The 23,731-nt window shown below is 40.2% G+C and overlaps 1 protein-coding gene across 4 annotated transcripts in view; it reads right to left on the reverse strand.

Moving 5' to 3' along the window:
- Nucleotides 1-1,216: 1,216 nt before the first annotated feature.
- DNM1L (dynamin 1 like) overlaps nucleotides 1,217-23,731 on the reverse strand; it is a 64,662-nt gene continuing 42,147 nt past the window's right edge. For 2 of the 4 annotated variants that reach the window (XM_050918503.1, XM_050918500.1), the window contains 13 exons: nucleotides 22,744-22,864; nucleotides 21,241-21,372; nucleotides 20,713-20,919; nucleotides 20,355-20,475; nucleotides 18,739-18,894; nucleotides 17,013-17,102; nucleotides 14,482-14,574; nucleotides 12,928-12,984; nucleotides 11,705-11,782; nucleotides 8,505-8,672; nucleotides 7,742-7,851; nucleotides 5,135-5,294; nucleotides 1,217-3,518 (listed from right to left, as the gene is read on the reverse strand). In XM_050918503.1, coding sequence (XP_050774460.1) covers nucleotides 3,462-3,518; nucleotides 5,135-5,294; nucleotides 7,742-7,851; nucleotides 8,505-8,672; nucleotides 11,705-11,782; nucleotides 12,928-12,984; nucleotides 14,482-14,574; nucleotides 17,013-17,102; nucleotides 18,739-18,894; nucleotides 20,355-20,475; nucleotides 20,713-20,919; nucleotides 21,241-21,372; nucleotides 22,744-22,864 — 1,550 coding nt within the window. In that variant the 3' untranslated portion in view covers nucleotides 1,217-3,461. The remainder of the gene's footprint in view (nucleotides 3,519-5,134; nucleotides 5,295-7,741; nucleotides 7,852-8,504; nucleotides 8,673-11,704; nucleotides 11,783-12,927; nucleotides 12,985-14,481; nucleotides 14,575-17,012; nucleotides 17,103-18,738; nucleotides 18,895-20,354; nucleotides 20,476-20,712; nucleotides 20,920-21,240; nucleotides 21,373-22,743; nucleotides 22,865-23,731) is intronic. The other 2 variants (XM_050918524.1, XM_050918512.1) reach the window with 1 other exon arrangement.

A 23,731-nucleotide genomic window follows, 5' to 3' on the forward strand; every position in this document is an offset into this window, starting at 1 on the left:
TTTGATCGGGAATAATGTCCTTAAGTATACACACATATCCCACTCCCACCTACCCCCACATAAGTAAAATTTAAAACTGACCGCTTAAAAAAAGTAATTTATTGATATGAAAGCTATGTGCAAGTCTTTCACACTATCAGTTTTATTTACAGTAACATACATACGTCAAGTATATTAAATGTCAAATTTCTATTTCTCTAACTTTTCTCCCTTGATTACTTGCTTACGCCAGTAGTTTCATTGGATACTGGATTTGTTCAAGGTGTGCAAAAAGAATAGCTGTTCTTGATGAACAAATGTTAAATTACATTTCCCAAGAGGTGTTTGACTTCATTTCCAACCCTTCCTATTTTTTGCTTTGTGCACACAAGAAACCTAAATCTGTGGAAATGAGTCTAACTTCCTCCCTATTCCCTGCCAAGTAAAACCAAAGAACTACAGCCTGGCCTACACTAGGTTTCTTTCACTAAAATTTCCATGCCATTTCTTCCATCGATGGAAGTAACAACCATAGTTCTAGCATAGACAAAGTGCCAGTGACTGCTGGCATTTTAACCATCCCATTATCTAGCACTGCTTAAGCTAGTTGTAGACAATACCGTACTTAAAACACAAGCAGCCACCTGAGTCCTGTTGACACTAAAACTCCCACTCCTGTACTAGAACTAGTGATGGGAAATTCTGGGAGAGCAAATCACAGTATAGAAAAAGCTGTACAAGTGTAACTACATTAGAAACCTAAAGTTCAGATGGTGATGGGTATCTGACCCAGTTCCTCATAATTCACAGTTGACTATCTGGTATATTCAATACACTATATATAGCAGGGATTCTCAAACTTCATTGCACTCCAACCCTCTTTTGACAACAAAAATTACTACATGACCCCAGGGGGTGGGGTGGGGAACACAACACAAAGCCTGAGCCCACCGAAGTCCCACCACCCTGGGTGGGAGGGCCAAAGTCAAACCCAAGGGCTTCAGCCTGAGGCAGGTGGCCTGTACCCTGAGCCTCACTGCCCAGGGCTGAAGCCCTTGGACTTCAGCCCCGAGTGGTAAGGCTTGGAGTTTGGCCCTGGGCCCCAGCAAGTCTAAGCCAACCCTGTCAACTGTATTAAAATGGGATCATGACTCACTTTGGGATCCCAAACCACTGCACTATAGCTTATTTAGTCAAAAGATGAAGTAATGTTAAAGCATGGACTGATTTTTTAAAAAAATATTAAGTGATAAAGGCAGACCAAGTTCATTTCTTTCAAATCATTATATATCCTTAGCTTATTTACAAGTTAGTGTGATACCAAAATATTATCACAGCATTTCCAAAAAGAATTCAGGTCACCAATGCTAATTAACACTTAATAAATTGTATCATTTCTTGTGAAATTTACTTTTCACTTGTGAGAATTTCTTGAGTAAACTGCACTCATTTGCTTTGTGCAGCCTTCTGAAAGTTCACATGATTGGTGTATTTCCTGACAAGGAGACTAAATTATATTTTCCAATTAATCATTGATTAATCTCTGTCAGCCACTAACATGTTGAAAAGTAGCATTTCTAAACCAAGAGGGTATATACATGGGTGGATGGGGAGACATGGGCAAGAAAGAAGCCCAGTTGCAGAGAGTTGAACTGTATTAAAAGTGGATTCCAATTAAAAGGCATTTAAAATAATTGTTGGTTAAATTAGTATGAAAACTAACAGTTTGAAACCCTCTCTCTTTTGGCCTCATGTTTCCAGAACCACAGGAAGCATTTTTCCCTGGTAATTAAGAATGATAAATTGGTTTCTTTATGTTGATTAAATAGGATATTTAACATGTAAAGTTCTAGACTGCTTACATATGTGGAATTTAATGTGGCATATGAGAGAGACAGGATTCTTAAGCCAAATAATGTTGTTTTCATCTGTTGATCTTAACTCAGTGTATCAGTGATAAATGAAAACTGATACTTAGCCATTATTTTAAACTAGTCCCTTAAATGTTTGCAAATGATCTGGTTTGTACATTTATAGTTTTAGCAGCTTAAACAGGAATTCAGTTTCTGTTAAGTGATGAAATAGTGAAGGAACTGTGTGGGTCGGAGAAGAAACCCAGGCCTGCTGCACAGAGAAGAGCCATAAAAATGTGGACAGTGATGTCTATTTAATTCTTCTACAAATAAATGTGCATGTGAGAGAAACAACATCAGGAACAGCATCATGAACATTTCTACGTTATCAAATAAATAAATCTGTGTGAAAAAATACATGCAAGTGTGCTGGAGTTTAAATTCAAATTGTAGGAAGCTATAATGTATAATAAGATTTTAACTTTTAAGAAGCTCATGTGATCAGCACGTATCGTGCTATCTATGGCAAGAAGAAAACCATCAACTTCATGCTCAACCTCACATTTATCTTACAACAAACTGGGTTGTCTTAGAAAAATTCCTCACAGCACAGTAAAATTTGTTTCCCAGGACAGCAGTATTTAAAGTAGACTCTGGTATAAACATTCTAGTCATGCTGTCTCTTCCACAGATACTCTTAGCCTTCATACTTTACAAAATTATTTGAAAAGAACTAAAAAAAATCCCACCTCCTTTCTGTCCAACATAATTTTAAAAGATAACATTACTATCCCACAACAGTTTTGAAATTCATTTTATTTTTAAATTCTATGAGAACAATTTTGCTAGTGGATGGTCCAGAGGTTTGGTCCCAGAGGGGGAAAGGGGTTCTTGCACTTAATTATCATCCCCAACAATGAAATGCAAACTCTGCTGCACATTCATTGGTTTGCATCAATTCTTTAGTACCTCCTCCTGTTTGTTTTTTAAAGTTCCAGGCTAACTCACCTAAAGTGAAATTCATTTATCCAGTTCAAAAATTTGTTTTATAATGCTGCTTTCTTTTAAAATTCTGAAATAAAATGGGTGCACACATACTTATATAGAAGACATTTTTACTGTGCCAGGTATCAAATTCAGATCTCCATTTGCCATGGTGCATGCAGTATACTCATGAAAGAATACCTGGTGCTTTCTCATCTTCATGGTATTTAAACCTCTATTATAAAAGCAGCTTAAAACTATGCAACAAGACTACACTGTCCATCTACCCCACAGGCAATCTCTTTAGCAAGCTAGGCACTGGAACTTTAATGGTTCTGCCTAAGTTTAAATGAGACTGTCACAGGACAGTAAACTTGGTCTGTTTTATTTGCACCAGATAACTGGTAAGGAAACATTTAGAGCCATTTATTATGTGGATTAAATGTGACTTGTTTTGCAAAGTACAGCATACTTTTCAGTCTGTAAGCCAAACCAATTGTCTTTACATGAGCAAATTTACACATAGTTGCAGTACACAGATAAGAGTTCATAAATAAAATTCTACCAAGTATACAATGCTTAGCAAATTTTCAAGTCATCAGGATTCTCCACCCATATAAACAGTGTGGCGGGTAGAGATAACCTTCACCAAAGATGCGTCTCTCGAATCTCAGCAATAATCTGACTGGCTCGCTGCAATGCCTGCAGAGAGGGGAAAAACAAAAGAAGAAATATTAATTTTTCCCCTATTTGCTTCTCATATGACATCCAGGAGATCATTCTGTGGAAGACAACGTTAATTAAGCAATGTTTTACAAAACAAGATCAATCATTGTTTTCACTGTGACAGTGTTGGGAGGATTAATTCACTAATATTTGTAGAGGCCTCTCAGATCCCCAGATGGAGCATACTACACAAGTGCAAAATATGACAAAAACCACAAAGGTATTGTCAAAATAGTAGCCCAGAGTTATTGTGTCAAGTCACCCCCTCAGCCTCTCATTCACAAACTGAAAATGTTAGAAATTCATGCAAAACAGGTCTCAGTTTAAAACAAAAAAGTTCTGTTCCAGTCGTATCTTTTTTAGACTTTTCTTTTGGTTCGGGAGATATTCTCGCCTATTCAAAGCATTTGTATTAACATTCCACGTGGATCAATTAATCTTTAGGTAAGCTACACAGATATTTGCCACCACGTATCATCTTTAATAAAGAATAGTTTCTTTCTGCAACTAATGTATAAATAGCACTCATTTTGTACCTTCAAACCTCTTCACTAGCATTCTGCCTAATTCATGCACCACTGGACTATGTCCAAATCCTAGCAGCTTTAAAACAGCTGTCATTTTAAACAAACTTAACAAATAAACCATTTTATGATAAATACTAACAATGCACTCAGGACTGTACAAAACAGATGACTCATGCCCAAAGAGTTTACCATCTACAAGACTCTCTCTGACTCAAACATGTGGGTTAGGTAAGAGCAGAGATTTAAAATGACACTTGCTACATCCAGTCCTGGAACAGTGACAGGTTAGGGGGCCTGGTATCTCAAACATCCAGAGTCAATGCCTGCTGCATTCTATGAGAGAACTGACCCACACTATTTCTCCCTCACTGTGCTGACTTGATCTTTTAGAAAGCATATTTCTCTATGCCAATTCAGTGCAAATGAATGGAACAGGCAGTATTTGGTACACCACAAAATAAGTGGAAAATTATAGCTTTGGAAAAAACAAAATTTTACTGTATTTATGACAAGTTCAAACTCGCTGAAGTACAAGAAATATAGGTGCAGCATCTGCAGTGACAGCCAAATCCACTGCAATATGTCCCTGATCAAAATCTTTAGGACAGGATACTTTAGGACAAAATAGTTTAGTACTATTCAGAAATAAGCATGGAAATTGGCGGGGGGGGAAGGAACGGGATGAGATGACACCTCTTAACCCCATCTTCAAAAGGAAATTCTGTCAAGGGAGGGTTACAGAGCTTTAAAAGAGTATGTTGGAAAACCTAACAAAGTTCACTATTCTAAAACTCTTATGAAAGAAAGATAATACCTAACAAAGCTGTGTTTGGAGTTTACTCGAGGAGTTAGATTAATGATGTATAGTGAACATTACTAGTATTTCATTATTGCTTTCTTGCTCATGCAGGGCTTCTATAAAAGAATGAACTAGATCAAAACAAAACTGACCTGAATCCAAAAAGCATGGCAAAAACCTGAAGACTGTTATATACCTGAAATCTCAGCAGATTTAATATGCTTCAGTTTAATTAACTGTTCATTGGGTGTTTTGATTTTCGATACCTTTAACATGTCAGCTGCCTCCTTTCTGCGCTGTGCCATGTCCTCAGATTCCGTCAGAAGGTCATCTAACAACAAGGATTTGTACAGCTGTCCAACTAGCTCGCTCTGAAGAGTGTCTTTCACATGATTCACCAGAAAATGCATCACCGCCTTTGGCACACTGCAAGTGAAAAAATAAAATATAAAACAAGCCACATAAAGCTAGGGCATTAGCTATTCTAGATTCAACATGCAGTCTGAATAAATCTATATGTTCCAATGTAAGAAATTATACAGATTCTTGACAAGAATCTTACAGCAATGTCTTAAATAGCTGTAAAGTGACTATGTGCAGTCCAACAGGTGCTGAGTTTATTGCCTGTAAGATGGCCGCATTTCAAAGTGAACTGAATCCCATATGTACAACCCTGAACAGTTCTATACCAACTGTTAGGTCTAAATTATTTTTATTACAGTAGCACCTAGAAACCCTAATCAAGATCAGGCCCACTGTGCTAGGCACTGTAAAAACACTAAGCTCTTCACAGCAGGATCTGTCTATTAATATCTAAATAGACAATACAAAAGGATGACAAGGGAAATGGAGGCACTGGGCAGTGATTGTCCATGGTCACACACTAGGTCAGCAAAAGAGCTGGCAACAGAACATAGGTCTACCAATTCTCTGCCAGTACCCTATACACTGCTTCTAAGGCACCACACAGCAAGAAGTGATTGGAATTTCAAAATGCGAGCAGAATTTAGACAAGCAGAATATAATTACCCAAAACAGTTTGGCCATGACCAAGCCTGAAGACTCCTATTCATGAAAAGGCAGCTATGAAATCTTTAATGATCACAAGTGGGCAAGATTTCAGATTTGTGTCACACTTGAAATAGCAAGAAGGAACACTGGTTTAGTATGGATTTCTGTAGTTACAAGTGCCCCTGAATTTCCTGCAGTAAATTCAAAATACTGACCCTGCCTTGCTTATGAATCTGACAGGACATAGCACAGCAGAGCTCTTCTGATAAAGTGGAAAAATCAATATAGATAGGAATTGGCAAGATAAAAACCATGAACTTCTTATGGAGTGATAAGTGCAACGAAAACATATCCTAACTCAGGTGATCAGCATCCAGGCAGGAGCACTTGGGATAGCCTAACCTGGATGTAAGCAGCTACATTGAGAAGCCATACCCAAGTTAATGTTTTCTCACTGGCGCTATATTATGTCTGTCACTAGCACTTTCTGGGGGCATACCCCATGGTTTGTTGTGCTGCAGTAAGCCAAGCTACTCTATTCTTTCCAAGTGAATGTGGGAGAACTTGTCTGTCCTTTTGGGCATGTGGGAAGATATTGTAGGACAGTAAGCAATCAAGTGATTTAGTCTGTGTTACCACAGGCAGGTTACCAGCTTGAGTGAAAACAGATTTTAAGCCTACAGTGACAGATGAGATAGCTAACCTAGGTTGAAAGCACCGCTAAACTCAGGTCAGATGGTTGTGCAGATGGGTGGATGATACAGGGTTAGAGGCAACATCCAAGTAAGAGCCTGACTTAACTCTGCCATTAAACTTAGAGATGCAAGTGCTCTTTTCAATGGCCAATTCCTAAGACATCTTTGCATGGGAACACATACTGGCTCTTAAGTGTTGTAAGGTTACATAGTGTAAAAGTAAACAGCCATGACACACACAGTATGTGAGCCTATGTGGGAAAAAGTGCATGAAGAAGGGAGAACAAAATTATTTAGGGGAGCACAAGAGGGTATATAACGTGGAATACAAGGATAAAGTGAAGTACAGGTAAATCAAGGTTGAACGTCTGGGGTAAAAGGACTTTTGGATAGCATTAAAATGGAAAATGAGGAAACACCATTTGAGTCATTTAAAATTAAACTGGACAGAATACTGGAGAACAATCTTGCAATTGTCATAGTGTTGGCTAGACAACCAGATCGAAGCTTCAAATTATAGAATTCTCTTACTTTGCCTATAAAAAAAAAGGGGATAAATTGCTGGCTTTTCTGTAAAATCTTCAGTAATAAAACCATTAGTCTCTTCTTTGCTTCATTCTTCTTACCAAAAACAAAACAAAACAAAACTGGGCAACAGCAACTTTAAAGACAGTCTACACAGCAGAGGCAGCATTACTACATCTAGCCTTACGGCTGAGAATTGGCACACACTAGTCAAAATAATTCTATATGAGCATCCTCAGACGGAAAGCTGGTGGCTGCAAAGCTAAGTCCTTTGACTGCTTGACTGGACCTTGGATGTATGCCAATTATTTGCCCCCAGTCCATCAATACAGATTGCAGTATCCTATACAAAAGCAGACATTCTCTTTAAAAGCAAATGAAGTTTAAAGTGCAATGCAACAGAGTACTCAAAAACAAGAACTAGTATTGGATGCTTTGAAAAAGTGTGCTCTTTTTGCCTATCAAGTGGACTTCAATTTTATAAGGAATCAAATTTCACAGCTCCTCCTTGTAGATCTACTAAAAACTCTGCCTAGAGAGATAAAGCAATATAAATGCAATGTTGTATTCAGCAGCAAATGGTATGGCTATATCACACGAAGATTTGCAAGGTTTACATGTCTACATAAAGTTAGCTATTACCTGTCCTGAATGTTCTTCCTGACAATAAGAAAGTAGGATTTGATAAGTCGTTCTATCACTTCGCAGTCTCGTTGCTCACGGGAAGAGAGTCTGCGTGCAACAGGTACAGGCTACAGGAAAAAATAAAGACAATCTTATTCTAATGTTTACAGGTTGATTTTATTTAAAACACTTCACCTACTTTCGATAGCAGTGTGTAAACTCCATTCATCTTTCAGCTTGATTCCAACTGGTCTTGCAACAAGTGTTTACTCTCCCCAAAACAGAACTACAGATGTTTTGATAAGTTAAAAACATGAGCCTGAAACTGAGCGGAGAGGTAGTACAAAGGACAGGAAATTCTCAAGAAAACAACCTCTCAGAGAAAAAGGAAGATGTGATTTAATTTAATCAAGTGACTTTAGTTTTTACAATAGCTCATGGTTCCTGACAGTGAAAGTGATTGTCCACTTGATCCTGCTGAAGTCTAGGGCAATTTTGCTACTCTGACAAGAGATTAATCTTTTTATAGCATTAATGAAGTAGACAAATAGTCCCTTAATTTAGATGGGTGTGAAAATAAGTCAGTTTCCCCCAGTTTGTTCCATGAACTAAAGGGAATGAAAGTGTTAATGGCAGAGCACCTCAGAAGGTATCTGCCTATCCATATGCCAATAATAGTTTTGTATTCTACAAGTACAGAATTCATGTAGATTAAAATCCTGTTTCCTGTGCCTGAGATAATCAGGAGAGGTCCAGATATATCATCTCTTTCACAACTCACCACATCCAACAGGTTTACAGCATGGCCTTTTTGAGGACTGGCAGGTAGGACTATAACTGGTTTGGATTTTTCCTCCATTAATAGTTCTTCGGCTTTTGAGGGTTTCAGCATTCCTCTCCAGTTGCCTGTTCCAGGTTCTTGAGTCACATCTCCCACCCCAGGAGCAGCCTGCAGAAACAGGACAATGCAAAGAAATACTGGTCATACAAAACTCAGGCACTGCAAGGAAGTCTCCTGTGAAGCTTACTACTACCACCACCAGGTGATCACGCATGGCTCACTTTATTTCATTCTTTGCTTCCAACAACTCTACCCTCCCTCCAAGCTTCATCTTGGGTGATGGATTGGGGGGGACACATTCAATTCACTGTGACAATGTTGAGCAGTGTCAGTGTAAACAGAGTACAATTTTTCAAATATGCGTAATAGGCTAACTCCCATTTTAAAAAGTGAATTAGGCACTTCAGAGCCTAAATCCCACAAGTCTCTGAGACTTGGGCTTATGTACACTGGACCTTTTCCAATATATTAAACTATAATAATCATCATAATATCTTAAGAGCTATAGTTATATTGGTATAACTACCCTGCCTGGATATTCTTATTCTGGAATACGAGAGAGTGTCTTATTTTGGTTTTAGCTTACATTACTCCCGAAGTGACATAAGCAACACCAGAATTCTGGAATACGAGTGTCCCTAGGGGGAGTTACACTGGTATGGCTATAGTGCCTTAAACTCACATTCTCCCTTACAGCACTTCAAGATTTCCCATGTAGATCAGGCTTTGACTCTTAAGTACCTAGTTCATTTTGAAAAATGGGAATTAGGCTCATAAATCACATTGGAAAGTGTTACCCCCTATCTTGTAGCAGTAGGTACCTTCAATAACTGAAAGGAGTAGCTTTTGTTTAACACATTTGGTTCGGTAAGTATATTTCTAGGCAACATAATTCTGAAAGGTTTGAACCCATTCAACAGATTTTCTCTAGTGCCTCAATTCAAATAGAAGCAAGAACAGTCCTTTACAATAACAGTTGTAAAACCCCATGCATTCAGGTTCCCAGGTATTAAAAGCTTATGTGTGTGCCACAAAGCTTTAGGGATCTGTCTCCAAGAGACCAACTGCCCTGCCCCTCCTTGTGCAAGAGCTGGCATACAATGGGACATAAACCAAAGTTAAATAATCCAGATCAGCAAAACAGAAGGAAATCTCCACCCACTGGGAGACAGGCAAGAACTGGCATTCTCAGCCAGCAGAACTTCCCTTACAGAGAAAGGCTGTTCTTCATCTCCCAGTAAAAGGATGCAACACCCACTCTGGGTCGCACATTAGGGACATTGGATGAAAAAGTATTAGTAGGTGATACTGTTGCATTACTTTGAAGATTGTTAGTTTGAAGGCTACATTGCTAGATGCACCCATATTCACAGAACCTGATCATCCATCCCGCACCACTCTACAACCCTACTGTCTGTTTTATTCACCCTGCTCATATACCTTTGACAAAGTTATTACTGTTTGTGAAGAGAAATAAATTTAAATCTCATAGTTGAATCACTGAGAACCTTGAAACACTTCTTATATCTTGTTTCAAGTACATGTGGAAAACAAGTCAAACCCCACCTTCTGTGCTCATGATTAAAAAATTAATAATTACCAAAGCTTGTCATGGGTCAAAAGGAAACTACAAGCAAGCAAGCAAAAAAAAAGAGTATATATACTCAAGTTAATGATGAATCAATCTAATCAGAAGACAACTCAATTTTATATCTGAGCAACTCAACTGTCGGATTCAAACAGATGTTTTGGGTTTTTTCCTAAACACAACTGTTAACAGGTAATGTGCATAAAACACACTGATTTGAATTTTCACAGTCGTAATCTTAACCACTAACAAAATAGGAGACATTAAGACAGACAAAGACTTAAGAAGGTTCATTACATTTTCTGCTAGTAGTAGGACTGCTGCCAAAAATGACTATCATCAGATTAGGTGCTAAACCACAAAATATGGCTCCATAATAGTAATCTCTAAATGCACCCCATATCCTTTCAGCACAGAATCAGTCACATATATCACTGTTCAAAATATTTCAGAAACAATCTCCAAGACAGACTACATTTTGTTAACACACTGAGAAAGACTATTAAGATTAGCACATAGCCGTATCAAATTTACAAACACAAATTTTACACAGTGAACAGCAACGTGCTTGAATTCAACAGTTCCCCTGTAATCAATCCTGCCATCATAATGCCTAAGGAATACACATCACTAGTACACAAAGCCTAGTCTAAGAAGAGCCGTTTTCAGCTTTTGTTTAGGTGACCTTGGTGGATTAACCCCCCCTAAATCACTTGCTACTGTATACAAATAAAACTCCAGTTTCAACTAGAATTTATTTTAGGTTCAAACTCCTTAATCGGGGCTGGGCGGGGGGGGAGAACACGACGATACACGACAGTGTCTTTGCATATATACATGCATCATCTAGCACAATGGGGCATGAAGCTCCTGTGATAGCAATATTCAACAGCAAACATTCCTGCCTGTAAAATGACGACGACTAGGAAGTGAAAGGTTTTTCACACAGATGTGCTGTGAAAACAACAAAACAGGCAGTACACCGGAGCTGAAATGTAAAGAGCCATTGCAAGATGTATTGTACAGATACAAATAAATTGGTTAGCAGGGATTATTTTTAAAATGACAAAAAGGGGATTCAGCTAGAACAGATCCTAGAGAGATTCCCTGCAGGCAGCAGGAGACTCACACCTTTAATTTATCTTCTGCTTTCTTCCATTAAACATTAAGATATATTAAAACACAACTTGACAAACATGCTCAAAATGTTGGATTACAGTATGGTAGTTGAACAGACTATTTTGGTGAAACAATTTCCTGCAAATTATGTCTCTCCACATTTGCACCACAATTCACTGCAAACAAATACGCAGATAACGAAAGCAATGAAATTTCTATCTGAGTGTACCGCATACATTACCTGCCCTGTACAATCTAATGAAATGTGAGTAATGCTAGGCAACCTCAGCACTACAGGACACATGATCTGACAGATGCAGAGGACACTGCATCATTGACAAAACACTATGTACATGAACTACTTTTTGTACTATCCAAGGTGAACCACAACAGGATTGAGCATGCAGTGCTAATAGGAAGGATCAGGACAGACCTTGCCATCAGCCTCAGCAGAAGCAGCAGTAGAGGTCTCCTGGGAGGCAGATGTCAATGCACCTGGAGGTTTAGTAGACTAAAAAGGTAAGAAATGCAGAAAAAAAATCAACTAAGGGCAGACACTGAATGTGCCTAATACAGTCATACATTGTTCTCTACTAACATCTCAGCTATCCAGAAAGACATTGTTAACTTGTAGATTTACAAGCAGCCCAGCACGAACAGGAGAAGAATCCCAAAGGCCTTAAAAAGCAGCCAATTAAAAATTAAACCCTTCTGGCTTGTTTGGCCTCCAAACTGTTGTCAATTCCCACGCTGCAGATTTAAATTTGACTGTACAATGAAATAACAGAAAAGCATGATGTAATGGGCATGATCAAACAGCATACAAAACAAGCTCTGTACTGCTGCTTAACACTCCCAGTTCTTCCACCAACTAGTTCACACAGATCCTAGGTTGATCCTATAAAGTAATATTGGATACATTTTGAATGCTTCTCTCACTTGCTTAAAGTTCCGTGCATTAACTGTTTTTTAAATTACAAATGTCAACAATTCCTGCAAAGCTTAAACAGAATTTTGGAGACTCATGAAAAAGATGTTTTGCACCAATCTGGGCTTATTATAATTTCACACAACACCACAGTGCATGAAACACTCTAAAATGACATATTGCCCATTTTCACAACTAAGTACACTTTTCTATGTCACTTAGTGCTGCCTCATGTGCACTTACCAACTTATCCTGAGAACCTTGCAAACCTAAACGAGCTGATGGGATACAGCTGAAAGAGCAGTAATATAATAGTACTGGTCAAAAGGTTGGAATTGAATAGACAGGAGCTATGTCTAAGCCTGAGAATAAACTCATGCTACGGCTTAATTTTCTTCTTCCAGAGAATAAAATGCTGCATTATTAACTGTAGCTCTAAAAGTGGCTTTAAAAGTTTGAATCATCATGTTGGCTTTGGGATCTTAAAAAAAAAAAAAAAAAAAAACCCACCATTACACCATAGAGGATTAAAATCTCCAGATTCTCCCTCAAACCACATTTAAGCATACAAGTTATGACCCACTTTTTTTTTTAACGCTTGCAAACACATTAAATCTCACCTACTTAACAAGATGCTCATGGACTATAAGTGTGTAATACAGTTCTCACACTTTGGATCAAAGATTGTGCATTAAACAATTTTTTTTTTTAAATGAATACTCACTCACCTTGTCTCGTGGCACAGCAGAAGGCAATTCTCGGGCTAACCTGTTACGCCTTTGCTCCTTTAAAAAAAGCCAGCAAAAACCTTGATTATTTATCATTCTAGGTCAAGGCGCATTCAAGCTTTATTGCTTCAGGGACAAGCACCTAAACTGTAAAGACTGATGCTAGCAACATGTGTCTCATTTATCGCAAAGTAGCTTGTATCCCACACTATGATGTTTTAAATCAAAACCTGTTAGCTGGACAAGACAGTTTTGAAGGATTAAGTGGCCAGATCTAATTTGCAATATAAAATCTGAACTGAACAAAGTGTTCAATGCACGAAGTATTCAAGGCACAGATCTTTGCAGTACACTCAAGAAACTGAGCTTCTAAGCCACAGCCCTTAAAAACCAAGATACAGCTTGGATCAGGATAGATTCCCTATAGTCTTCATTATGAAGTGTGTTTATAAAATAATATCCATAAGGAACTGACTACTAGAGCAGCATGGTCAGGCTGATCATTACTGGCCCAAAAGAAAGGGGGAAAAGGAGAGACCTTGCACTACCTATAGAACAACAAAGTAGCAGTTGAAGCAAGTCAAGGTGAATAAAGAGAAAGATTGGACTTTTATGATGATTAAGAATACATCGCTCATTAGAAAGGACAAAGCATTACAAACTTAGAAGAACAGATTTCAGACCCAGTATTTTTTTTTTTCAGAAAATGTTAGAAAAGGGGATATTGTATGCTATTCAGAATTTGTATAAGATACCACAGAAGTTTACATGCACTGACAGAGTCCTTATTCCTGCAATAGGATCATCACAGACAGACTTTGTTCCCACACTAAGTCAATGGGAGTCCACCTGCGCAAATCTGATGGCAGAACTGTGGCCATAGGTAAAAGACTTGCCCCCAGCAAGCTTACCATTATATAACACAAAATAAATAATAAAGAGCATCAAAACATAAGCGACAAGAGGAAATATAAGAAGTCAATGGACGGTGAGAGATGTGGTTGGAGAAGTGAGAGAAGAAATCAATGTTAGGGTAGTGAGAAGTGGGAAGCCTCAGGATAATGGCCAGTTCTCAACATCTATAAGGCTATTTTGTCTCTCAGAAATAGACAGATATTTAGGGGAGAAAAAAGCCAATCACCTGTGCTAAACAATGTACATTAGTTAGTATTGGCCTCTGTTCTGTGAAGTTTGCGTCTTGTCAATTAGTTTTGTTTTGTACTTTAAGTGGCATTTGAAACACATGGAATTAGTATTTACAATGTATTATCCAAGTTTATTTCGCTTCGCATATTTTAAAAACATGCTATTTTAAGAAAGAATAAAGAATACTTACTGATGCCTTAAGAGACATGCTCCAGAGGAACACGTAAGCAATGTCTTAAGTTTAAATTTATGGGTTGTAATTATAAAGGTTTTCATATTAAGTATATAAAGGCACAGGACAGTTGTAAGAATATACAATTTATGTTCAGATTTTTTTTTAAAAAAAGGTTCCACTTGAGTCCCTTATAGATAATCAGGGCATCACTTAAAAGGCTGTGTTTTCCTTACCTCTATGTTGTTGTTTATTAGCCCACAGGCATCAGCAAAGTCTGGGTGTTTCGTGTTGATATAAGCTAACTCAATGGCCACCAAATTATGAACCTAGAGGGAGAAAAGTCATTCATAGTTAAGATTTTATGAGTTAATTTACTGCCAGGAAAGGGTGTTGGACTGGCAACTGTAGAAACTGCAGTCTAATTATCCACAGTACAGCATAAACATCTACAGCATAGGTTTTGCCCGCATTGCCCTGCTATTGCATATCATTTCTGACCCAAAAGGACAAATTCTTAGGGCAAGAAGGTAATTCATCCATCATGACCTAAGTTCCCTATAAGCTGCATGGCCATGCAGCAGCCTATTTAGCACCCTGCAGATGCTCAAGGAACCCGCCTGGGACCTGGCGCAACCAGGGGAGGGGCAACCCCTACCCCTGCCCACATCCAGCCTGGCCCCAACCTGCAGTGGCACCCCCACCTCTGGCCACCTGGACCCAGCCCTGGCCTGGTCCTTAGCATGGCCAGAGGAGTCCAGCCCCAGGTGCAGCCAGGGCAGCCCTCTCCTGGCCCGGACCTGCTGGGGTTGGGGTACTTATCCTGCAGTCCCAACCCCAGAGCTGCCGCAGCCAGGAGAGAAAGCTGGGGGGAGTCCTCTCTCCCCGCCATAGCGCCTGAGCACCCTCCTGCACCCCAAACCCCTCATCCCTGGCCCCATCTCAGCACCTTCACCCCCTGCAACCCAATCCTCTGCCCCAGGCCTGGGCCCCTCATCCTCGGCCACAGCCCTGAGCCCACACCCCCTGCCAGAGCCCCCACAGCCTTGCACCCCACCCTCTGCCCAAGCCCTGAGCCCCTCATCTCTGGCCACACTACACAGCCTGCACCCCTCAGATGGAAACCGCACACCCCTGCACCACAACCCTCTGTCCCAGCCCTCAGCCCCCTCCCACACTCCGAACGCCTAGGCCCTACACATCACCTCCATATTGGTGCACATAAAATTCATTCCGCACATGGGTGGGAAAAATTAGAGGGAAAACTGATCAAGACATATTTAATCTTTTCCCTGTATTGAAATCCCCCCGATCCCCACAAACTGGCACTCTTGATGGTATTTTCAGGCAGACATCTGTCCACTAAGAATTGGACTAAGCTGCAACTCATTTCACACTCTTCACCTAACAGCTGCGACATAGTAATTTTCAATCACAAGCACTCTGCACCACATTTGAACCAGTAACCTGAAAGACTGTCCCAGAGTTGCTGATGCCATCCAGTGGTGCAACAACCCAATATGTTTTTGTACAATAGTACTGACTACATCATTCTTTATTATGAATGGTGATTAGTCAAAACTACCATTACATTTAAGTTTGAGCAATGAAATCAAATTACAAAATCCAATCCAAGACAACCCAAGCCTTATCTTTTACATTTATCATAGTATAATAAAAAAATTAGTTAGCCTAATTTTGGTTAAGAAAATACCATTCACTTTAGTTTGTGGCCAATAGGGAAAAGGCCCCAATCAGCAAGTAAATGAAGGCCGTGAGAATAAGTAGTAGTTTTATGGAAGGGTGTATGATTTGAAAAGTAAAGTAAAAGAGCTCCAGTAACAAGACAAAGAGAAATTGTCTCAAAAGAAAAACCCACACCTTCCCACTGTTCTGCTGTGCAAGCAAAGATTAGGGGAGAGAGATGAGACAAGGCCTTGAAGGATGAAAAGTAGCAAGGAGACACTGCTTCAAACTAGTTTTTTGCTAAAGCTAGTAAATTAGCGGGAAGGTATAAATGAGGCCAGAATTGGGGTTCTTTGTCAGACCCTACCTGATCATGCTGGAGCACATCAGAGTGTGATGGTCATCTCTAGGTGTGGCCTATTTGTAAGTGTAAGTCCATTAATGGCTGTTAGCCAGGATGGGTAAGGAATGGTGTCCGTAGCCTCTGTTTGTCTGAGGGTGGAGATGGATGGCAGGAGAGAGATCACTTGATCATTTCCTGTTAGGTTCACTCCCACACCTGGCATTGGCCACTGTCAGCAGACAGGATACTAGGCTGGATGGACCTTTGGTCTGACCCATTATGGCCATGCTTATGATGTATGGTGGTACATGCTATATTACCACTCCACAGCAGCAGTGTCAGTGTCTACATAATAATCAACTATGGAAGTTAAGTGAGTAAGTTTAGTAATGTATTTTTGTGCATCTCTGAGTCTGATAAGAAAGCACAGCTTCCATGTTATCAAGAAAACAGAAGCTAAGTGGTTTAAAATGTGAATTCTAGGTAAAACTTTTTTGAGGGGGAGGGGGATTTTTTTTTTTAAATTAGGCCAAGGTATTCAAAATCAGGAGCCTAAAGTTAGGTGCCTAAATATGGATTTAGCTTCTATTTTTGAATATTTTGGTTTAATCTAATGTTTTAGAAACTTTAAGATTATATGGTAAACAAAAGCACTAAGAAAGGAAGTCACCAATAGAAACAACAGTTTGCTAGCAAGCAGGAATGGAATACAAGGTGGTAAGTAACAACACTAATTACCATTTCATTTGTAACTGGTAGCCTCTTACGCAGAAGACTGGTCACTACTTCAACTATGGCATCATGTAGTTTGGGAAACCTCAGCAATTCCTAGAATACAAGGAGAAAAAGCAAGGTAATAGAGTCAAAGTCTAATGCCACCATTAGAGTGACCACCAGATCATCTAGTCTGACCCCCTTTATATTACTGGCCACCAACTTAAATTGCCCTTAAAGTTGGAATTGCGATTACAGTTCTTGTTGATTTCAGTCAAAAGCAGGGTTAATACCAAGTCAATGAGCAATAAGAGTTAACAGCAGGGAATGCGCAGTTATCGCTTATAATTTTTGTAGCTACAGCTTGATATTGTTGTCCCACTAGGCACATTTGGGGGAGATTTTCACAGACAAAAATGGCAGTCACCTAATTATAATTTGTGCCTTTGATAGTATCCCCCAAAGTAAATTAAAATTAGTGTTACATGCAGACAATTTGGAGATGTTGAAGTTACCAGAGTTTACATTATCCAATTAAAATTGGCGAGAAATTTAGACAGGCAGAATAAAGTACCCAACTGGGACATACCAAGATGCTGGGGTTAACACTTCCATTAATGAATAGTGCTGTGAGGAGATCTTTTATAGCCACATGTACAACAGTTTGGACCTCACTTAGGTCTCATCCAAAAATACACGGATTCCTACCACTGAACTGACTGTGCCTCTATATTCCTTCCTATCTCCCACATAAATCTGCTATGGCTTCTCTCATAAGCCTCGACGAAAGAGGGAGGAAGAATAAAAAGTTATTCTTAATTAGGGACTTTCCTGCAAGTCTCAGCCCTTCCCTGGTGTTGTGCCGATTCAGAATATGAGAAATTTCAACACATAGATAGGCTAAACTATCAAGGTTAAGAGACCTGGTAAGCAGGAGATTTTTGTGAAGCCAGAGCAGCATGAGTTTCTAGTAATCTGCTGTAAACTCTGCTATCAGCAATTCGTGGCTTAATAAATTATTCAAAAGTGTAATTAACTTACTTAACACTTTATTAAATGATCACAAAATACTGAAAATAGGAAGCATCTTACACATTTCTAATCATTTAAACTTTTTTCTAAGAGAATAAGAGTCTCTGAAAGCAACACTCTAAAGTTTTCCAATAAAAGTTTCTTCGATACATTCAACAATTATACATGGAGGGCATTCTGAGCTATCAGTGAGATGAGAATGGCATTTTCACGAGGACTGCAAAACCTGAAAATCAATTTTATGTTCTTGTGGCCCTGCAAACATTAAGTCTAATGTGGGAAATGACAACTGAATTTAGACTGCCGCATTTAAAAATCAGTCTAAACAATCTCAACCATTGTGTTAACTTCTGGCATTCAATAATACTACCGTATCTGCATCTCTTCTATCAAAACTAGAGCATCTGAACCTTATGGCCAAATCCATTAGTGCCTTATTAGAGTCACAAGCCAACAATGACAGTCTGCCCTTATGAATAAGATCCTTTGTATTCTGTGGGAAACGTGTACTTTCACAAAGCTGTTTACACAAGTCTAACTCTGTGACTTGTGTGTGTGTGTGTAAGTAATGTGGATACTGAATTTTTACCATAAAGGAGGCTGCCCAATACTGTTAGACAAGTCGCAATGCACTGAACCTGGGTCTTAAGAGTTTATGATATTTCTAAAAAAATACTTGTACACATTTCTAAACTTAGTAGTCAACCTCTGCTTTTACCTGTGTACTGTAATTGCTACAATGTTGGATAATCCTCTGCATTTCCTCATGAACCAGCTCCACACAGCGCAAGCTGGGCTCCTCTAAACGTTTGATTTGCCTCTTCACCAACAATTCAAATGACACTTCAGGAACGAACAAGGCAGGTCGGGGTCCCTAGTCGAAAAAGGGAAGAAAAAGGGCAGATACTTTTTGTGTGATAATAGCACCCAAAGTGTGCTAGGTGCTGCATGAACCCTAAAGGGGCATTAGATGATGAATCCCAAAATTAAATCATGTTATTCTCACATCAAAATATTATGTTCAGATGAAGATAAGGTTGAGAGTATGTACCAGTAACCTAAGGGTTTAAAAAAACACTCCCCTCCCCCACCGCACAGAATAATCCCAAAACAGCACAGGGAAGATATTGTAATTATTCAAAGCAATATATACTCATTTTCACATTAAAAGAGAAGCTCACTAGTACACAAACGCTGCATAAAAAAACACCCAGTGATGAATCTTGCCCTCAATCTACAGTTGATTTATAGGTTCAGAGGGGTAGATTAGTGAGAATTGTACTATGAAGGGGGAAGCAGGGAGAACCCAGTCACCAAGGCCTGGTCTACACTGGAGGGAGGGTTGGGGTGGCGGGGGGGGGGGGGAGAAATCGAACTAAGTTATGCAACTTCAGCTATGTGAATAACGAAGCTGAAGTTGACGTACTTAGACCTACTGTTGCCACTCCCCTGTTGACTCTGCCTGCGCCTCTCACGGCGGCGGAGTACAGGAGTCAATGGGAGAGTGGTCGGGGGTCGATTATCGCGTCTAGACTAGATGCGATAAATCGACCCCCGCTGGATCGATCACTGCGTGCTGATCTGGCAGGTAGTGTAGACATACCGCAAGTTTCTGTGCTTTAAGGTCTCTTCCCTGCACTCAGACCTCAGTTCCTCTGGCAAAGGAGTTGAAGCAGCAATGCTATGGGGCGCCTTTCAAGTATTTGGGGATGTCAAAGCTATTATGTGACCAATGAATCTTTAAAGACCAGTGTCGGTTGTATCAAATATTCTATCGGTGAAAACTCTTGACAGATGTTGTCCAGTATTCCCCATAGAATTGCTGCATGCAAATTAGCTGTAGAGTAAAGATGGTGAGTGGCTGAGTTACTTCTGATGCCACAATGGCCCCACTCAAGAGTTGCCTGAGTTGTTGACCTGAGCCCGTCTGTAGCCTAAATAATCATAGTAATGAGATCCAATCATTAATCTTAATTCCAGTCTAGTTTCTTTGCTTTATAAACTATGCACAAGACTGATTATTTTTGTAACTATTAGGAAAGTTTGAAGTGCATGTGTTATTCCACCATTAAGATTACTTGGGACCAAGAAAAGACGGACACCTTTACATTTCTTGAAGGACCTAGTTTTAATTAATGTCAGTTAAAATTAATTTAACTTGTATGGTCTCAGAAAATGTGAGGATATATTGTTCTCTTCACATGATAAAGAATTCCTGCTTTAAGCACAACCTTAATTTCATAATACAACAGACATGAATCAAAACAAGATTTTTTAAAACCTCATTTCAAATCCAACAAGCAAAAACCGTAGGAAACCTAAGATAATACTCACTGTAGCATTTCTAATAGCAGTCAAAATATCTATAGTGTTAAGGCCACCTAGTGGATCAACAGATTCTAAGGTTCGTCCAAATGTCTCATGAAAAATGTAGCAAATTCTAGCTCCACCACAACTAAAAAGATAAAATTAAGATTGAAGTTACAAACGAGGAAGAGGAAAAAATATTAACTGCAAGGTTTTTCTGTGCCAAACACATTGAATATTTTAAAGTTAACATTATCAAAGTATAAATCTTCAAATATATTACGATTTGCTTTTACTACTACTACTGTAGTTTTAAAGTAATGTGATCCAATGTTTCACGCCAATTATCACAATCTAGATTCTATAAACAAACAATTATACTTACAGCTCAGAAGTTTCTATATATTTTGCTGTTCCTTCAATGGTGTTGCAATATTCAGTGGCAAACTTGGTAATCAGTTGCAATAAAGTGGCACTCTTGTCCTCTACAGGTTCCCCATAGCTGTTCAGCAGAGATTGATATTGAGCAGCTAAAACATTTATTCTTGTTTTCAGTTCTGGCAAGCAATCTCTGATATGATGCATTAGTAACCTAAAAATAGAGAAAGTATAAATTCCTCTGTTAGAAAAGGGAAGAAATCCTCTTCAAACTTTGTTACCTCCAACACAACTTAAAATATAAACAATTATGATCAAACAAATATATTCTATAACATTTGCTAAGAAAGAGTACAGTAACCGCAGATACTAAATTTTGTTTCAAATTTCAAAGGGAGACATCCCAATGTTTCACTGTAGAGCAGTAGTACTTAAGGGATGCTAAAGATAAAAATAATTTTTAAAACATTAATTTTAAAATCTTTTCATTTGTTATCGGCTTTTTGCATTTTGCATGACAATTAATCTGTGGTACCTGTTAAGTGTCCTAGCGAGATACTTGGTTCCATTTCGGTTGGCTAGAGATGGATACTTCTTTTGAAGAAAAGCATATTCATCACGGATAGAATCAGCTACAGTCTTCTTATTGTTAATATCTAATTGACTCCTAGGGTAAAAAAGAACTATTAGTAAATAAATGTAAGGTGCAATTATTTTATTCGTGCTTCCACTTTTCTTGACAGTGCCATCCCGAAGTCATCAGAACATCTGCCATTTTTGCCTTCATTCTTAACCCATTTCTCCAACCATTTTCTCTCTTTAACTAACCATGTTTACACAAAGTTTGGTCAACATTTTCCTCTGACTATGAAGGTGGGGGATCGGTACTGAGAATGAAGACATGTCATCTCTTCTGAAGGTATAGAAACGTTACTCCATGGACTGACTGGTTGGTGTTGTACAGTAAATAGGAAAGCAGCATGGGCAGTAGCCACCCGCAGTACATTAAGCATGCAGCCTCTACATCAAAGTGGTATCAGCTCTCACATGGAAGATTGAGGGGTAAAGCAGGTGGAAAGATTAAGTTTCTGAATCCAAGTACCCACACAGCAGCCAACATTTTGAATCTGGGCCACTCACTGCTTATTTCTTTCTGTAATTAAATACAGATGCTATTGTCGTCTCCAAATCCCTTATTCTAAATCCCACACCCATATGCTTGAGAAACCTAAACATTCCTTCGTATTATGGAAAGATCCAGCTTTCAAGAGAACATATTAATTGCCATCCCCTACACCAGTGGTCACCAACTGGTAGATCGCAGAGCCTCTGACAGTGGATCTCAGTCTCAGTCACTGAGACTGAGATCCACTGTCAGAGGCTCTGCGATTGACCAGCCAATCACAATAGGGTTGCCAATCCTCCTGCAGTCAAACCAGGAGATTGTACGCTAACAGTCCAGCAGCACAGCAGGGCTAAGGCAGGCTCCCTGCCTGCGCTGGCCCCACACTGCTTCTGGAAGTGTTCGGCATGTCTGGCAGTGGTTCCTGGGAGGGTAGGGGGTACAGGGTCTTCATGTGCTGCTCTCACCTGCGGGCACCATACCTGCAGCTTCCATTGACCAGGAATGGGGAATGGTGGGGAACCGGCCACTTCCGGGAGCAGCACAGGGCCAGGGCAGGCAGGGAGCCTGCCTTAGTCTCACTGCACCGCTGCCCGGGAGCCGTCTGAGGTGAGCAGTGCCCAGCTGGAACCCCCACCCTGTACCCCTCCCATACCCCAACCAAAGCCTGAACTCCCTCCCGCACCCTCTCCTCCACCCCAACCCCCTGCCTCAGACTCAGTCTGGAGCCCCTCCCACACGCCCAACCCTTCACTGAGCAAGATGGGGCCTCTGAGAAGGGGTGGGGCAAGAGTGTTTGGGTTTGTTTGATTACTGTTATTTCTACTGTTTCTTTGAGGTAGATCCTGAGTTTCACTTAAATTCAAAAAGTGATCTTGCACTTAAAAAGGCTGGAGACCACTGCCCTACACTCACCTGTTCACGATCCCAATTATGCCAAGTTTAACTGGAATCACTCTTCCCATAAGTACATCCATAGCATCAGTGCCAGCATCCATGAGATCCAGCTTTGTGATAACAGCAAGCGTTCTTCGACCTATCAAAACAGCAAGAAAATTGTCATTTACAAGAAGTTTGTCAGCTGTAAGCAGTTTAGTAAGGCAGTAGAGCAGGGGTGAGCAAACTACGGCCCAGGGCCACATCTGGCCCTTCAGATGTTTTAATCCAGCCCTCGAGCTCCTGCTGGGATGTGGGATCTGGAGCTTGCACCACTCCACATGTGCCATAGCTCTGCATGGCTCCCAAAAGCAGCGGCATGTCCCTCCTCTGGCTTCTGTGCGCAGAGGCAGCCACGGAACTCCGCACGCTTCCCCTGCAGCTCCTATTGGCCAGGAACCACAGCCAATGGAGCTGCAGGGGCAGCACCTGCAGATGAGGCAGGGCGCAGAGCCAGCTGGCCGCACCTCCATATAGGAACCGGAGCGGGGACATGCTGTTGCTTCTGGGAATTCCTTGAGGTAAGCACTGCCTGGAGCCTGCACCTCTGACCCCCTTTTGTGCCCCAACCACCTGCCCCAGTCCTGATCCCTCTCCTGCCTTCTGAACTCCTCAGTCCCAGCCTAGAGCAGCCTCCTGCACCTCCAGACCCACCCCAGAGCCTGCATCCACAGCTGGAGTCTTCCCCCCCAGCCCCACCACCACCACACACACAGTCCAACCTCCAATTTTGTGAGCATTCCTGGCCTGCCACACAATTTCTATACCCAGATGTGGCCCTTGGGCCAGAAAGTTTGCCCATCCCTGCCTTAGAGTATTCAAGAAGCTCCACGCAATGGTCAGAACAAGATGACTAGAACTATGAGCAGCAAGATTCTAGGCTCCATGGAGCTCTAGTAACCTGCACAGAAAATAAGGTTTGACTGGTGCACCGGCTGGAAATTCAGATAATTGACGTCAGTGACAG

Source organism: Gopherus flavomarginatus, chromosome 1 (assembly GCF_025201925.1).
Source record: "Gopherus flavomarginatus isolate rGopFla2 chromosome 1, rGopFla2.mat.asm, whole genome shotgun sequence".
In the NCBI taxonomy this organism is placed as follows: Eukaryota; Metazoa; Chordata; order Testudines; family Testudinidae; genus Gopherus; species Gopherus flavomarginatus.